We start from the raw sequence: 19,101 nt of genomic DNA on the forward strand, positions 1-19,101 counted from the left end.
TACCAAATGCTCTCTAACTGCCATCCAAACTCTTAGTTTTAGTTTAGTTAATCCACACTATGCGTATAAATTGGCTTTGCTTTATATCCCTCCAAGTTACATGCGATTCTGAAGACATGTCTGTTGCAGTATTTAACTCTTTCATGGTGCTTTCATGGTGTCTTCACTGTCGCTAATGGGCTTTTTGTGTGTGTGTGTGTGTGTGTGTGTGTGTGTGTGTGTGTGTGTGTGTGTGTGTGTGTGTGTGTGTGTGTGTGTGTGAGTGTGTGTAGTTCATTCAAAGTCTGCTCAAAGGAGAGTCAGCGTGTCTCAGTCTGTCTTCTTCATGGAGGACGGACACTTGGGTTGGTGTGATTAGATCACTCAGAAACATACACAAAAACAATTGTACGAATTGTATTTTAAAACACTTATTATCTCATCTAGGGTTTGTCTTCAAGAGCTATCCGAAACCAAAGAGTGTGCGCAAGTCAATCGCCAGCATCAAACTGCCCAAACATGAAGGCATCTGCTCAACTAAACAGGTACACACCACTAAGGTACTGTAGATGTGCATAAACCCCTAACTGTAAGTCTAAACTGGTCTCTATAACCAGTTTTTTTTTTTTTTTTTAAGAAAAATAATGGTCAAATTATTGATTTGTTCAACTTTCAGTTATCATTGTGTTGGATTACATGCTTTAAAACTGGCTTTGGTCAGAAAACCGAACATTTAAATATCATCTTATTAAATATTATTCAGAAATATACAGTGACTGATGATATTTATATGCATTTACATATATAAACAAAGGCACCTGTGCTTGCTGGATCTTTACTGTACAACATACTTCGCCATTATGACAACAAATAATATTTGCCTAGATCTTTTTTAAGATACTAGTATTCAGCTTAAAGGGCACCTAGGTTACCCCTTTTTTCAGATTTAATATAAGTCTTTTGCGTCTCTAGAATGTGTATATAAAGTTTCAGCTCAAAACACCCATCAGATTATTCATTATACCTTTGACAAGATGCTGTTTTATACTGATTTCAAGCAGGGGGTGGTTTTGTCGTACTGCGCCTTTAAGGCGAGTTCATCTCCGCCTACTGTTTCTACATGCCTTCCCGCATGCTTTAATCTACTCCCTCGGCTGCATCAGACAACAGACAAACTTTAAGGAAGAAGGTCTCACGTAGCGTTTGTGAGAAATACTACAGTAAGAACTAATCTTTACTAATCATTATTGTAAAGTTGCATTGATGAGTCACACACAATATCAGTACAAAGTTCGCACACACACACATACACAGAGATACACACGCACACCGCAGCTGACACACACACACACACACACACACACACACAGGCAGGCAGACAGACAGAGCGCGCTTAGCTTAGCACTGCTTTTGCACTCGATGTGACAGGATACAGGCTAACCTCCACTGCTGTGTGGATATCTGTTATGCTAATGTACAAAATAAACCTGATTTAACTTCCACAGACCGAGATTGAAGCGTCTACTTTTATAATTGTTCTGACACGCGGCTGTGCTGATGAAGTAAAGCTGAAGTAAATTGCTGTAATTAATTACACACATGCTCTGTTTTAAAACACTTTAAACATGTGAAACTTACTCTTGATCACATTTGATGATGATTGCTGATCCTAGCGAACTGAACAGACCTTTTATTCCCGGTTGCTTTGCGTATGTCTGTCTGGTCTTGTTGGCATGATTATACACGTGACTACCGGAACACGTAAATGCGCGCAGCTGTCAATCAATATGGTGGGCAGGGGGAGCGCACTCCTACGTAAAGTTGCGGTCGGTCTGAAAAACGCTCTAATTGGTCCACCGTTTTTATGTTGTTAAATTGAAAAAAAAAGGACTGTGTGTGTTTATATCACCCCAATATGATGGTCTATACATTATATATACACATATGTTTGTCCAAATAGCTTGAAAAGTAGATTTTTCACCATAGGTGCCCATTAAAGTGAAAATTAAAGGCTTAATTAGGTTAATTAGGCAGGTTAGGGTAATTAAACAAGTCATTGTTTAACGATGGTTTGTTCTGGCTGAAATAAAACAAATAAGACTTTCTCCAGAAGAAAAAATATTATAGGAAATACTGTGGAAAAATTCCTTGCTCTGTTAAACATTTATTTTTTCAGCTTAGTTTTTTTATTAATCAAGAATAGCCACAGCAGGATCAACCACCAACTAATCCAGCATATGTTTTATGCAGCAGCAAAACATTACTGGGAAACATCCATACTTGCTCATTTACACACACTACAGACAATTTTAGCCTACCCAATTCACCTATACCACATGTCTTTGGACTTGTGGGGGAAACCGGAGGACCTGGAGGAAAGCCACACCTATATGGAGAGAGCATGCAAACTCAATGCAGAAACACAATCTGACTCAGCCATGGCTTGTACCAGTGACCTTCTTGCTCTAAGGCGAATTGGCTACCCACTGCGCCACCGCTGTTAAACATCATTTGGGAAAATGATTGTTAGTCACTGGACTAATAATTGCGATATCAACTGTATAATATAAAATAAAATATAACAAATGTGTCTGTTGTGTGTGGTTAAAGTGGCTGAAACGGTTTGGCATCAGGAATCTGCATCTGGATCTTCACCGGCTGCTCTCTGGTCCCGAATGCCGCCATCAGGACACACTGGTGCCGTCCGTCCAGAGGAGAGTGTCTGCGAAATACTGCGCCATATTCCCCAGCATCCAGATCAATGTGAGCTCAGCACTGACACCGAGAGCTTGTGTTTAAAGGGACAGTTCACCAAAAATTAAGATTTAGAAGTCGGTCACACTGAATGCGCTTTTCCCTTTTCAGAATACAAGAATACAAAAAACAGAGCTGCACTTTTTATGTCACTGGTAGGCAACGACTGAATCAGCTGCGTATTTTAAGCGAGTGCTGCATCTGATTATAATTGTAATATCTAATAATTGGTGCTGTCAATCGATTAAAAAAATTTAACTAATTAATCACACTTTTTTAATTGCGATTAATCACATTTAAAAGACTGAAACTACACAATAAACAATCAAGATCCTGGCTTGACAGCCATATTTATTACAGAAATTAAAACACAGGCATGTTAATGACATTTAAATTTCAAAACAATCAATGCCAATAAAGAAAACATTAATTTCCAAGTTGGATTCTAAGTGGACTGCAAAAAAATGCCAAAATACAGGCATTACAGATATGGGAATTGGAAAATTACAATAATAGTAATAAAGTAATGAATACAAACAATTGCACTCAATGTAAATTTGTATTGCTGTGAGTTGACAACATTAATTATAAAGTAGAAACAATTTTGCTCAGTCCTCCTTTACATTCATCCAGTTGCTAAGTTGCAGTCCAGACATCCCAAGTCTCCTGGAAGTTGCGGGAGTGACCCGCAAATGCACAGAGACTCCCGGATGCCCACATATGAATGATAATCTCCCAGAAATTGCGCGTCTCCCGCCCGGTCCTTAAATACGTTGCACACCCCTCTCCACCACATCCCTCCTAGCTCTTCAGGTACGCCGCGCGCAGCTCACCCCCACCGCTGTTTAGGTACATCGTGCGCAACTCACCCCCACCGCTCTTCAGGTACGTCGCGAGCACACGCTCCTACTCAGATACATCACTCACTTAACCCCTGACACAGACACACACAACGTGCCTGAGCGACTCCCTTCAGATTCAACACGCATGATCATTCTGGATAGCCTGGTGATGCGACATTAATTGTTTTATACGGAAACTTGCCTTCAAAAAGTGCTTCCTTGGTCTTATCCATATTTCTTTGCATGTTGAACACGTCCACATGAACAGGAAGTGAAAAAAAAAACCTGCAACTGAATTAATTGCGTTAATTTTTTTAAAATCGTTAAATATTTCAAAGTAATCGCATATGTTAACGCACTAATTTTGACAGCACTATTAATAATATTTTGATATTCATGATTTGTAAAGTCATACAGCTCCAGATACCTCGAAAAGGGGCTACTAGTCTCTCCACCATCTTTAAAAGTCTCTGTAGACATCTTGACAACACAAACACTGCTGTCATCTCAAAGGAAACACCGCCTCTGCGTTCATTTAATTGGAGAATGAAGAAAAGGCATGACTGATGTAGTGCATTTTTTTTTACGGTCCTTATTTTAACTGAAGGTGCACAAGACTCATTAGCAACACCCAAATCACTTGTAGCCATTAGAAAACCATTCAAAACAGGTGCCTCTCAATGCAAAAAAAAAAAAACGTGTTCGTTGTGATCAAAGCCTTCCTCACTATTTACTCACCCTCAAGTGATTATAAACCTTGAGCATCAAAGAAGATATTTTGAAGAATACAGAAAACTTGACATCCACGGTAGGAAAAACAAATACTATGGAAGTCAGTGGTTACAGGTTTTCAGCATTCTTCAAAATATCTTCTTCAGTTTTCAACAGTTGAAACTCTTGTTTGAAACAAGTGAAGGGTGACAGAATTTTCTCTTTTTTTGAGTGAACTATCGCTTTTAATGTCATAACTGATGTGTGTGTGTGTGTGTGTGTGTGTGTGTGTGTGTGTGTGTGTGTGTGTGTGTGTGTGTGTGTGTGTGTGTGTGAGTGTGTGTGTGTGTGTGTGTGTGTGTGTGTGTGTGTGTGTGTGTGTGTGTGTGTGTTATATTGTTGGCAGGGGGCTGTGAAACACCTGCACCTGAGTCCAGCTGAGCTGAAGCAGTACATCAGTCAGACGGAGACTCTGATGCTGCGCTACTGCCAGAGACTGCAGTGGCTGCTGACCGGTACTGATGGTGACATTTGAGGAAATACACATTTATTTGAAGTATCTTCTTTTGTGTTCAACGGAAAAAAAGAAACAAACCCTTTACTTGCAGCCCATTTGAACTCTCTCAGCCACTATAAAGTAAAGCTGTTGGGTCTGTTTGTAGAGTTGTTAAATGATCCTCTGCTGAGATTTTGAGAAATTTATTCCACATACATAGGTATTTTTATGAGTTTTCGCTGCCATTTTTAAATCTCTGTTCACAAAAAAGCACCATGAGGCATTTTGCCCAACTAACAGATGGCAATAAAAGCCTTTCATGCTGGGTTTACACTAGTGCTGTCAAAATTAGTGCGTTTGCGAATGTGATTAATTTGAAATAATTAATGCGTTAAAAAAAATTAAAACAATTAATGCAGTTGCCGTTTTTTATTTCCTGTTGTGGTCGACGTGTGTTTAACATGCAAAGAAATTTGAATAAGGCCAAGGAAGCACTTTTTGAAGGCAAGTTTCGGTATAAAACAATTAATTCTCATCACCAGGGTCTCCAGCGTTTTCTCTAGAGTTTCGTGCAATTTCAGGTGTTTAATTTTTAACTTTCGACTTCTGTTTAAATGGAGTTTGATCCCACATGGTGATCGTAAAGCAAAACCTCTGCATTTCGTGACTTGGTGTTCCTTTAAGGTAGACAAAAATCGCTGCTTACATGGTAGACTCAATAAGACTATTATCTTAATCATATTAAAATTGGAGTATTTGTGTCTTATGTAAATGTACTCAGAACTTGACATGATGTCGCGAGCTCTCAGACAGCGCATTCATCTGCCTTTCAGCATGAGCCCTCAAATGTGTCATTAAGTTTGACGTGTTTCCCCCTTACACGCAAGTGTCTGCTCCGCGTTGTTGTGTCAGAATCCTTGTGAAATACAGCCATACTTTAGAACGCTTAGTTTAAGCAAATTTGATGAACGCAATCATGCATGTTGAATCTGAGTGGAGTGTGTGTGTGTGTGTGTGTGTGTGTGTGTGTGTGTGTGTGTGTGTCTGTCTATCTGTCTGTCTGTGTATGTGTCTGTGTGTGTGCGCGTGTTTCTTAGCAACAAACCTGCATAAACGTCCATAGCCACTAAATCAAAAAGTTACGAATTGCTGTGAGATTGCTTTGCACCAATGACTGTAAAAAATATGGACGACGCGACAGCCCCTTTTCCCATTGAACGATTTGAGGGCAAAACGCCTGCTTGACGGGCACAAACTGTCGCAAAAGACTGCTGAAATTGGAGCCTTGACATGCGCAGAAGGACTGTCTGATGGAGTCAGAGGAGGAGCCGCGAAAATGAGCGGAGTCGAGCTTCCAACCAAACGCTTTATGTAAAATCAAACACGCCCCCCGAACTTCTCAGCATGCGTTTGCTGTCATATCACCACAAATGGATGTAATAACGTTAACAAATATGAAGGTTTTATATATTCAATCGCGCCAGCTCCGGGGCGCAGCGCATAACCTACTCGCGGCGTCGTGGGCTGATTCTGGCTCGCATGCGGCAGCGCCGGCTCGCTCGGCCGCCGCATCTGGCTCGATTGACTCGTGCTGGAATCGGGCAGTGAGTCCAGGCATCTGGAGTAGGTCCAGCAGATCAGTCAGTCTGAGCTCTGAGGGGTAAGTCTCCGGCAGGCGAGAATCTAGCCGGAACTGGCCCGAGTGTGTTTTGCTATCTGGGTGGTTAGGCGTGTATCAGCAAACTAATAAACCCCGAAAAAAGCCCTGACCTTAGCGAGTAAACAGTGTTCCAACAGGATCATGTGTGTCAGAAGCTGTAGTTTACTGCTGAACTCATTTTGTCATGGTAAAATAACACAGAAATCGAATAATAACACTTCAGTCTCCTGCTGAAGCTCAGACGCGCTGCTTTGAGAAACTGTCAATCACAGCTGTCAATCACGATGACACGCCCAGCATTAAATTACTGCTAAAAACAAACTGTTTACAAAAATGAAGATCTGCACCTATTTCAGCACAATAACCAGTGCCTTAATCTACCAGAACCATCTTTCGGGACAGTTTATTGCAAGTGTAATAATTTTTTTTATTTGGGCTCAAGTCTTCTTCATTAACACAGAGGAGGCGGGCTTTATGACTTGTACTGCAGCCAGCCCCCAGGGGGCGATCTAACGGCCGAGACCTTCACTCAAACACAGGCTTGCGGCACACTTGCTTTGCACTCTCAGCTCACATCATTCAAAAGAAAAGGTCCACATTGTTCCCCGATAATGTCAACAGACTAAACTGTCTTAGCAACTGACTGAATGTAAAAGAGGACTGAGTAAAATTGTTTCTACTTTATAATTAATGTTCTCAACTCACAGCAATAAATTTACAATGAGTGCAATTGTTTGTATTTAGTACTTTATTGTTATCATAATTTTCCATATCTGTAATGCCTGTATTTTGGCATTTTTTTGCAGTCTACTTAGAATCCAACTTGAAAATAATTGTTTTCTTTATTAGCATTGATTGGTTTAAAATTTAAATGGAATTAACATGCCTGTGTTTTTATTTCTGTAATAAATATGGCTTCCAAGCCAGGATCTTGAGGGTTTATTGTGGGTTTGTTGTTTACATAAAGGAATCTGTGTTACAAGTTAAACAAAATTCTAATGAACAATTATATTTTGAATTTAAATAGTTTTTGTCTTGCGTTTACATTAATTCTACATTTGAATAGCCAAAATTACACATTTCAGTCTTGCGATTTATTAGTTAATTTTTTTATCGATTGACAGCACTAGTTTACACCAATCGTGACGTGCAATAAAGTATTTCTGCGAGTACATCGCAAATGTAAACATTGAAGCAGATTTACCATCCCTCAGTGCGAACGACGCAGAAGACACAGTGCGTTTGCCATGGATTTGCAGAATTTGCCTCAATTTTGTTTTCCCCGTTTGGTGTGAACCCAGCCATGTTGGCCAATCAGAGAGGAGAAAACAGTGTTCATGCTGACTTCGTGAGACAAAAAACCTAGTAGTGTTCACACGACCAAACTGTAGATCACTATGTTTTGTAAGAGATCTCATTTCTTTCCCATGTCTCTACATGTGGTCAGGCAGCAGGCGTATGTTTGGGTCAGTTCTGGAGAAGGAGGTCTGCCTTCTGCTGGATGTGTCTGGGTCAATGGCCTCCTGCTTCCCTGAGCTCCAGAAAGGACTAACATTACTGATCTGGGATCAGCTGCATGCCAACAGTGTGAGGTGAACTCTTTTTAATCTAGAAGAAGATCACATTTTACCTCTGATATTAAGATGAACCTACATACATCAGATCACATATGGGCAGGACTAAATGCAGATGTGAAGAGGATGTAACAAAGACCCTCTTTTCTCTCCACCACCTCACCACACAACAACCCCAAAACATTACTAATTCTGAGCATGCCTCACGCTGGTGAGAGGGTTTGACAAACCACTTGTAGAAAACACTCTTTCACCTCTCTGACACTTTTGCACCAGACATGTTCCTACAATCACTCACATTGTGCATTTATGAAATGAGCTTTACATGGGTGAGTGGGCTTGACAAACCACCTGTAGAAACACTTTACATTGTACCCCAACATCGTAGAAACGTTACATTTTGTTTGAAAATGAAAAGCAGGATGACATCAGAACTTAACCTCAGGTCGACGTCAATGTCCAACGTCCAACCTAAAATCAATCAAACATTAATGTCTAGTGATGTTAGGGCTTGACGTTGTGTAGACATTAGCGCTATGACGTCTATCAGATGTTGGATGTTGTTTGCCATACCTCATGAATAAATGTCAGTATTTGACGTCAGTATGACGTTGGTTTAAAGAGCTTCTATTATGGGTTTTTGAAAATGACCTTCCATGTGTGCAACACAACTCTAAGTGAAGTGAAATATCCAGCTAAGGCTTAAATCTGAAAGTGCACCGTGTTTAAAACTATTGATTCATCTATAAAAGAGTCGACTCATAGTGCTTCGAATGTATCGTCTTGATAACGAGTCTTTAGCTGTTTCAGCGTGACGTCGATACGAAACTTAAGGCCCTCCCAATTGTTGCTTGCGCAAACTCTGGAAAATTGAAACCTGCGGCCCCACCCACAGACAATAGCAAAGAAAAAGAGGAAGACAGTCACTGTAGCAGATCCCAGTTGAATCAAGTCGTGAAGATGCTGTGCTCAGCTGGATATTATTGGAATTACAGGAGATTTCCGGGATAAATAACAAAATGGGAGGGTGGAGGGAGATCGGTCTGAAATACGGGAGTGTTGGCAGGTATGCTCACACTCTGCACTCTGACTACTTCAATATTGTTGATAAGCCGTGGTGGGCATTTCACTCTGTCTCGCGCTGAACGGTGTCAAGCAATCACAACAGACTTTAGTCATTGGTCCAATCAGCGCAGATAAGCATTGCGCTACGGAGGGGTTTGGGAACAAATGAATCGCTGAACAAATCATATAAGAGTCACTTGGATATCATTCATTTATTAATTTTCTTGTCGGCTTAGTCCCTTTATTAATCTGGGGTCGCCAGAGCGGAATAAACCGCCAACTAATCCAACAAGTTTTTACGCAGAAGATGCCCTTACAGCCGCAACCCATTTCTGGGAAACATCCACACACACATTCACACACACACTCATACACTACGGACAATTTAGCCTACCCAATTCACCTGTACTGCATGTCTTTGGACTGTGGGGGAAACCGGAGCACCCGGAGGAAACCCACGCGAAGGCAGGGAGAACATGCAAACTTCGTCACTGGGATAATTCGGTAAAAATAAATGCATATTATAAGGCAATGAAAGTGTTTTTTGACCTTGCATGCATATCAGCCTGTTGTTGGAGACCCTAAAAACCAAAATATGACCCTTTTTAATGTATAAAAGGGACACTTTAAGATGTTGGCTTAACGCTGGATTTTAGTCACTTTCTAACACAACCTAAAATCAACCAAATATCAACGTCATCATTTGTCGTTATTGGACATCAGAATTGACGCTGGCTAGACAACTGGTCACCTGACATCACAACCTAAATCTTACCCAATATTGACAGCTTATGATGTTGTGTGCCTGCTGGGCAATAACTAAATGCACTACAGAATGTTACGTTTACACACATCCACAAATTACATTTAAACGCATCAGCTTTTAACAGCGTGATACTCACTACTCACTACTCTTGAGTACTTTTCAAAGGTCTACTTTTTACTCAAACTTTGAGTAATTTTACTACAGATATTTTTACTCTACTTACATTTTTAGGCAAGTAATGGTACGTTTACTTGAGTATGATTTTTCAGTACTGTTTCCACCATTGTTAATGACAACATATAATTTAAAAAAATTATGTAACATGTAAATGTGTTGAGCAATCATTTCATCTTTTGTAGTGTAAACGGTACATGTATTCATCTCAAACTTTCACGATTCGGCTCTTGCACTCTCACGACGAATAGAGTCAGAATACAGTGGGTGACGCTTTAACCATAGTTTACATCCGCTAAAATATCAACAACACAATTTTCAGTGTGGCCAGCTTTGTTTTTTTTTTCCCACAATGTATCTATTTTGACATTCACTCTGGCTGAGTAAGTTCAGATTGCAATCAGATATGCAGAAAACATGTGACTCTAGAGCCCAAAACCAATCTTATGTTGCACAGGTATACTTTATTGGATTAAAAATGCATCTTTTAATTACAAAAATCGCCATAATATTAAGTAAAGGTCATGGTTTATGAACTTTTTTTGTAAATTTCCTACTGTAAATACATCAAAACTCTGATTAGTTTTGTGCATTGTTAAGAACTTAGTTTGTTTCATTTCATAAAAGATTCTCTCAGTATTTCGATTTCTTTGCACACTCCAGATTTTCAAATAGTTGGTCATTTTGTCCTAACAATCCATACATCAATGAGCAAAGCTTATTTATTCAGCGCGCTCTATTGTGCATCTTCATTAATATTCATTACTGTCACGGTGTTTAGACGACAGAGACGCCACGTTGTGTTGGCAAAACAAGCGTGAAGTGTTGCTTTTATAGTTTGCTGCAGTTTTGTTTTCATTTTCTCTCTGTGAGAGCTCATATGGAGTCACGTGTGGATTAACAGTGTACGCGACGCTCGACAACAATAACTTACGTGTCTAAGGAGGAACATTGTTTACCTGAGAGCTGTTCTCATCTGCAAATGCTGAGATCCGCATTCGCTTGTAGTCTCCTCTTAATAAAGACGTGGCTCTAGTTGCTGGTGATTGTCCTGTCTCTACAGATTTGGTAAATGAGCGACCAGTGCTCTTTGTTTATTCAGTTTGTTCGTATCGAACTAACTATTGCACCGAGTGTAAACATGTTAGAACCACAACCAAACTTTAACCTCGTGTAGGATTTTCACCGCATTTAGTGATCGGAATAACACACGCGGCTTTCTGACACTACCTGCCGTGTGCATCTAAGTTTCCCGGAAATGCAGAGGTTTTTTTCTCTCATTCGCTGTGCGGTATCAAACATTGCATGAAAAATACACGCTTACAGCAGTTCCTCGAATCAAATATCTCGTTTGTCGCGAGGGACATGAATGAATTCCCTGAATAAAAGAGCCAAACTGCAGTTAAAGTCTACCATTTAATAATTTGGCAAATAATTCGACTACAGATGTCCAAGTAAACACCATCACTTTCTCCCCTGTGTGTGTGTTTTGACTTTGAAACTTAGCGCGCCCAAATAGACACTCCTACACCATCCCACTTTTCTTCCTCCGACACTCCCTCCTAAACAAAGCTGGACACGCCCACTTTTCTGACTGTTTCCAAAGTAGAGGTGTGAAAACACCCTGCTGAAACGAGGGGGTTTCATGGCCCTTTAATACACAACAACAAGGGAAGTTTATTTATAAACTAATTTCGTGAGGATCACGTGCTTATGATTGCTTCCAGCTGGTTCCGCATTATTCAATTCATGATTCACCAATCAGACGACTCCTAAGCCACTATAAATAACCTAATCTCCATATAACAGCCATCTTCGTATTGAAGAATCCCCCCTTCCACTCCTACTCCTCCTCCTTTCCTAGATGGGTGGCAAGGTGGCCCAGTGGTTAGCACTGTTGCGTCACAGCAAGACCGTCACTGGTTCTAATCCTTACCAAGCCAACCGACGTTTCTGTGTGGAGTTTACAAGTTCTCCTTGTGCTTACGTGGGTTTCCCCTGGGTTCCACAAAAACATGCAACTTAAGTTAATTGACTAATCCAAGTCAACACCATAGACATGCTCCTAGTAAGTAGTTATCTCTTAAGAGCAATCACTATCTGTTCATTAGCTGCTACAGCAGGGGAGTTCTCGAGATCTACCTAAGCTCAAACTCCCCTCTCGCCTTGCAAATGGGAGGGAGCCCCAGGCTCGATGATCTTATAAGCTCTGGGCTCTCTCGCGGGACAGCATGCCAAACAAGCTTTATATTCAATCGTCAGCTAAGTGTGAACTCTTGAAATGTAACATAACCTGCAATGACAGATTTGTGTGTGTTGGTCAGGTTTAATATGCTGGCGTTCTCTAGAGGGCTGTGTATGTGGCGTCCGGCTCTGGTTCAGTCGACAGAGGATCAGTGTGTTCATGCAGTGCAGTGGTTGAGTCAGATCAACACACACGGCTCTTCATCCACACTGACAGCGCTGCAGGTACTCACATCTGCACCCATGATCACACCGCTTTCTGAAAGTACAAATTCACAGTAGTAGTAAGTGTGTGTGTATATGTGTGTGTAATCTGTGCTCCAGACAGCCTGTGGGCTGGCAGATGGCGTTGGTGTGTATCTGATCAGTGACGGGCGCAGCGACTGCAGCCACAGTTTGATTCTGACAGAGATGGAGACTCTGAGAAGAGAGAAGAGCTTCACCGTACACACCATCGCACTCAACTGCTCTGATAGGTACACACACTCCCAGCATACACTGCCAAATCACCATGACCGTTTGAACCTGGTCAGTTCCTGCATTAACTGAGAAAACTAGGTTGATACTAATGTTACCAGAAGGGGGCGCTCATCATGCACTCTGTGTGTGTCCTAATGCTTCAGTAAAGCAGCTGGGGTTCCATCAGCATTTATTAATGGACAACATAAGAAACGATTGATAGAAGTGGCACATTTCAAATAAAAATCCCTTAATTCACTAAATTTATGCTCACTTGGGTTGTGTGAAAAGGGTTATAGTAAATAATGAGAGGGAATTACTCAAAATGTTTCATGCAACCCTGCCTCTTTGACCCCCCGTTTTTATAATAAAACTGCATACAATAAAACTGCACCTCCTTTATCATTCTCAGTTCATTTAAGTTTTGACACTGAAAGTGTATGTGACGGTATGTGTATTGTTTTTAAATGTATTCATGTTTTTATACTTAATTGAACAGGTCAAGCAGTGATTTTCTGAAGCGTCTGGCCCATAAAAATGGAGGACGTTTCCATCAGGCTCCTGAAAGCACAGATCCAGATCTGATCAGAGAACAGCTGTCGGACCCGAGCAGTGCAGTATGTACATGCTCAATCCTGTTCATTTTAATCAGGGTTGCCAGTTTTTCACAACAAAACTAGCCAAAAAATAAAATATGCCAGTGCTTATTTGTAAAATACACATTTTACATCACTGTATGCTTATATATGGTTTCTTTTTTTAAAATAACGTTATATTAGTAATTATAAATGCTTAAAGTTTTTTTTTCAAAAATGAAAAAAAGAAACCATCAGTCTTATAGTAATAATACATTTGTTACGACGACAGCAAGTATGTTGTCTGATGTCCAGTTTAAATATAGGCAAATTGCAGAACAATTCTGGCAGAAGTGAACCCCAAAATTGTGAAATTAATTATAATTTAAAGATATATATTTATATTTATTTTTATTTATTTTATTTATATTTATATATATATTTATTCATTTAATTTTCCTAAATTGTAAATCAACTGAATGTAAATCAACTTTCTTCTCTCTATTTCTGTAGTTATTACACGATCTCTTCTCCACAATCCCCACACCTCACAAAATACTCTGTTTTATCAGAGTAAAAATAGTCAAATATTTTAACGCAACCATTAAATATAATTAATATAATATGTCAAACTATAAGGGAACACTCCACCTTTTTTATTTTTCAAGTCTCCTTAGTTAAACAGTTGACTTGACAGAACTACTTGAACTGTTTTAGAATCCATTTAGCTGATTTATTGTGGTGGGGTTACTTTTAGCTTAGCTTAGCATAATGAATTGAATCAGATTAGGCCATTAGCATTTCATTAAACAAAAATCTAAATTTAATAATTTGATAATTTTCCTATTTATAGCTCAGGTCTTCTGTAGGTACATTTTGTAATTAAAAAATGTAAAAAAATAAATAAAAAAAATAAAATTAAAAAACTATGTGGTTAAAAGTAGCCAGTTATGTAGGAACAACAGACTTGGCAACCCTGATTTTAATGGCCATTTCTTTAACATCAGTGTATTGATTTGTAGTTTTCTTTATGTTTGCATACATTTCAGCAGTCTTTTTTTCTGAAATGTCATTCTGACTACCGTATGTCCACAGTTGAATCTTCCAGAGTTTGAAGGAGACGATTTAAAGAGACTGACAGAGGAGATCCAAAAGCTGAGATTGTTCCAGAAACAAGCCAAAGCCTTCAGGTGTGTGTCTGTGTTTGTATGTGTGTGTGTGTGTGTGTGTGTGTGTGTGTGTGTGTGTGTGTGTGTGTGTGTGTGTGTGTGTGTGTGTGTGTGTGTGTGTGTGTATGCTTGTTTTGGTGGTTTACAAAGACACAAATTTGTATAATGACATGGGAATGACCTAGGTATTACAATGTTGAGGTGGATTATAAGGACATGCCCTCTGTCCTCATTATTTAAAACGCTTAAAAGTTATATTTAACATGGAATTATGGCATTCAGATTTCCAAGTTTTTAGGTAGGGCTGGGGTTAGGCCATCTAATTAGTGTTTTCTTACAGTATAATATACATTACGCCTAAATGGAGAGTCCTCATAAACCACCAAAGTCCTTGCAAGTATAGCAATACCAGTAAATTAGAAAAATGACTCATAAATCACACAGAATGAGGTATTCTGAATATGCAAAAATGGCGAGTGTTTTCTGTCAGAGTTGGGATTATGGGATGAAATATACAGTCTGTTCAGTATAATGTCATCAAGTCCATGAGAAGTCTTTATAAACATACCTGTACAGGTGTGTGTGTGTGTGTGTGTGTGTCTGTGTGTGTGTGTGTGTGTGTGTGTGTGTGTGTGTGTGTGTGTGTGTGTGTGTGTGTACTTGTTTTGATGGTTTACAAAGACACAAATTTGTATAACATGGGTATGACCTAGGTTTTCCAATGTTGAGGTGGATTATGAGGACATGCCCTGTGTCCTCATCATTCAAAACACTTTAAAATTATACTTAACATTGAATTATAGCATTCAGAATTTCAACGTTTATAAATAGGGCTGGGGTTAAGTGTTTTTTACAGTATAATATATATTACGCCAATATTGAGAGTCCACCAAATGTCATTAAACCACCAAATGTCCTTACAAGTTCAGCAATACCAGTAAATTAGAAAAATGACTCATACATCACACAGAATGAACTATTTTGAAAATGTAAAAGTGTCAAGTGTTTTCTGTGAGGGTTGGGTTTATGGGATGAAATATACAGTCTGTTCAGTATAATGTCATTAAGTTCATGAGAAGTCCTCATAAATATACCTGTACAGGTGTGTATGTGCTTGTTTTGGTTGTTTACAAGGACACAAATTTGTATAATGACATGGGTATGACCAAGGTTTTCTAATGATGAGGTGGATTATGAGGACATGCCTCTGTCCTCATCATTCAAAACGCTTGAAATGATGCTTAACAGGAACTTATGGCATTCAGAATTTCCATGTTTCCAGTTAAGGTTATGGTTAGGGCTAGGGTTAGGCCATCTAATAAGTGTTTTCTTTCAGTATAATATACATTACACCTATATAGAGAGTCCTCATAAACCACCAAATGTCCTTGCAAGTATAGCAATACCAGTAAATTAGAAAAATGACTCATACATCACACAGAATGAAGTATTTTGAAAATGTAAAAGTGTCAAGTGTTTTCTGCGAGGGTTGGGTTTATGGGATGAAATATACAGTCTGTTCAGTATAATGTCATCAAGTCCATGAGAAGTCCTCATAAATATACCTGTATATGTGTGTATGTGCTTGTTTTGGTCGTTTACAAAGACACAAATTTGTATAATCAAAGACATATAATTTGTATAATGACATGGGTATGACCAAGGTTTTCCAATGATGGGGTGGATTATGAGGACATGCCCCTGTCCTCATCATTCAAAACACTTAAAAATAATGCTTAACAGGAACTTATGGCATTCAGAATTTCCATGTTTCCAGTTATGGTTAGGGTTAGGGCTAGGGTTAGGCCATCTAATAAGTGTTTTCTTTCAGTATAATATACATTACACCTATTGACCTTATTCTAAAATGCGGAGGTGCGCCTGTTTTCGCGATTGTCTTAGAACTTCCGTTTCAGTCGCCTATGGGAGAAATGACAAGGAATAATAATCGGCAAAAAACGGTCAAACTACTTGCTCTACAAACAAATGTTTGCATGACTATACAGACCAAGTAGAATAATATAACAAGGAAATATCAGTTTGCAAAATCAAACAGCGAAACGAGCAGTTTTTAATGTCTAAAAATGAATGGAAGTGAAAGAGACCGGAAGTCTCGTGCCAAAAAGATTCAAATGGCAGCGCCCGCTCGTCTGCGGAGAATAAGGTCAATATAGTGAGTCCTCATAAACCACCAAATGTCCTTGCAAGTATAGCAATACCAGTAAATTAGAAAAATTACTCATAAATCACACAGAATGAGATATTTTGAATATATGCAAATTGTTTCCTGTGAGCGTCATGATTATGGGATGAAATATACAGTCTGTTCAGTATAATGTCATCAAGTCCATGAGAAGTCTTCATAAAGATACCTGTACAGGTGTGTGTGCTTGTTTTTGGTAGTTTACTAGAACACAAATTGGCATAACATGGGTATGACCTAGGTTTTCCAATGATGAGGTGGGTTATGAGGACATACCCCATGCCCTAATTATTCAAAACACAAAAAATTATACTTAACATGGAATTATGGCATTCAGAATTTCTACGTTGTAAGATTAGGTTGGGGTTAGGGCTAGGGTTAGGCCAATTTATAAGTGTTTTTTACAGCATAATATACATTACACCTATATTGAGAGTCCTCATAAACCACCAAATGTCCTTACAAGCATAGTAATAGCAGTAAATTAGAAAAATGACTCATAAATCACACAGAATGAACTATTTTGAAAATGTGAGGGTTGAAAATATATACAGTCTGTTCAGTATAAAGTCATTAAGTCTATGAAAACTCCCCTTAAATATAGCAGTACAGGTGTGTGCATTCATTTATGAGTTCTTGTGTAATGTTTGATGTTACTGTAGACTTAGAAATGCTGAATTTTGTTTTCACAGGGAAACTGTTTTGGAGTCAAGGAAACGAGAAGGAACATAAACGCTGATCTGAGCCTGTTCTTATCATGGAGCTTTACTTGCATATGGTGACATTGACATTTTAGTTAAATATTAGCAGAAAATATAATATTTTGATCATGATTTACAGAAAACACTCACTAAAATATAGCTGTGTATTATAATTATAAGTTTATACATTACAAAAATCGTGTTAGGCACATTTAGAACAAGTATCGTATGATGATTTATTAAAAAATATATTATAAGAAATTATTTTGGATCAAAATTTATTATAATCACTTATTTTTATGTATTTTGACAGGTACAGCTCAGATTGTGTTGTTTCGCTTTGACATAAATATATCTGTTACAGTCAATGATAATGGAGCATTATTTCACTCATATTTAATCGTCTTATTTTCACAAAATGCGTTTTTGTGAACACTGAAGTACACATCTGTATTTAATAAGCTTTTTATTTATTTAATATCACTTTATTTAATTAGATTTGTGGACTAACATGTCTTCAAATGTCAGATCTGTATCAAATTTACATTTATTTATGTTCAATTTAATTTAAGCTTACTGTTATAAGGCTTTTAACAATAATTCTCTTTCCAAAGCAGCTTTTCAAAAGGTGTGTGCTATTGGTTATTACATTATAATATTTATAAACTGTTTGTTAAATATCCTTACCTGGACGCACCAAAAAAATAAAAAAAAAAATATATATATATATATATATATATATATATATATATATATATATATATATATATATATATATATATATATATATATATATATATATATATATAGATATAGCCATAGCGTCATCTGCTGGCACAGGAAGTGTTTCATATCTAAATGACAGACATATTCCTCCTATACTGTATATATTTATCTCCAGAACTGCATATTGTGCTTAATTTGGCCTCTGAGTGGGGCCTTTCAACACTGTTTACAGCTTTAATTTGTAATGCAATGCCACATTAAAATGTACAGTTTACATGTAGATCAGTGGTGTAGTATTTGCTATGACCACGTATACTCAGTATGCTTACTTTTTCCATGAGCTGTTTAGGTATTACTTCTTCTAAGGATCAACAATTGAGTATACCCTCAGTATACTCACTTGTTTTTCTGATTAAACCTCCCTAATTTACATGTATTTGCGTCCCCTTCAACTGTATACCAAACTGTTTTTTTTTAACTCACAACTTAATTTGTTAAGATGTGCCTATTTCTTACAATTCTTACTTAAATATATATGTGACACATTTTTCTTTGTTTACCCCAAAAGGATCTGATCCTGATCCACCCTAAAATTAAAATCCTAAAATCGCCCCTGTAAAACAGTATTTCACATTTGTCTTAATTGTGCCGCTAGTGAACGACACTATACCGTATATAACACTAAAAACAATTAGGCAAAGACTACTCGTAAATCGCGTAACAATGTGCGATTTAAAAGGGTAACTACTAGTATATAATTGCGACAAAAGAGGACAGACTCCTAATAGTTTGGTTTAAAACAAGCATGCACGAATGTGACAATTAAAAATAATTGCTGATTGATGTTTAAAAGAACCTATAAAATGTAAAGTAATAAGCCAGTCAAGAAAGTAAGCTAAAAAGCTGTCTTTCCATGTATGCACAGGCCCTTTTGAGTTAACTTAAATACAGGTAACTGATGTAAAAAAAAAAAAAAACTAAATATATATATATATATATATAT

At 38.2% G+C, this 19,101-nt stretch overlaps 1 protein-coding gene across 8 annotated transcripts in view; it reads left to right on the forward strand.

The window, feature by feature from the left end:
• Positions 1-17,740, forward strand: part of vwa3a (von Willebrand factor A domain containing 3A) — a 72,787-nt gene extending 55,047 nt beyond the window's left edge. For all 8 annotated transcript variants that reach the window (XM_087245269.1, XM_087245272.1, XM_087245270.1 and 5 more), the window contains exons 22-31: positions 273-344; positions 427-524; positions 2,590-2,742; positions 4,693-4,801; positions 7,890-8,034; positions 12,346-12,490; positions 12,590-12,741; positions 13,224-13,341; positions 14,395-14,489; positions 17,364-17,740. In XM_087245269.1, coding sequence (XP_087101395.1) covers positions 273-344; positions 427-524; positions 2,590-2,742; positions 4,693-4,801; positions 7,890-8,034; positions 12,346-12,490; positions 12,590-12,741; positions 13,224-13,341; positions 14,395-14,489; positions 17,364-17,403 — 1,127 coding nt within the window. In that variant the 3' untranslated portion in view covers positions 17,404-17,740. The remainder of the gene's footprint in view (positions 1-272; positions 345-426; positions 525-2,589; positions 2,743-4,692; positions 4,802-7,889; positions 8,035-12,345; positions 12,491-12,589; positions 12,742-13,223; positions 13,342-14,394; positions 14,490-17,363) is intronic.
• The last annotated feature ends 1,361 nt before the right edge of the window (positions 17,741-19,101 follow it).

The sequence above is a fragment of the Danio rerio genome, chromosome 3 (genome assembly GCF_052040795.2).
Source record: "Danio rerio strain M-AB ecotype USA chromosome 3, GRCz13ab, whole genome shotgun sequence".
Taxonomy (NCBI): domain Eukaryota; kingdom Metazoa; phylum Chordata; class Actinopteri; order Cypriniformes; family Danionidae; genus Danio; species Danio rerio.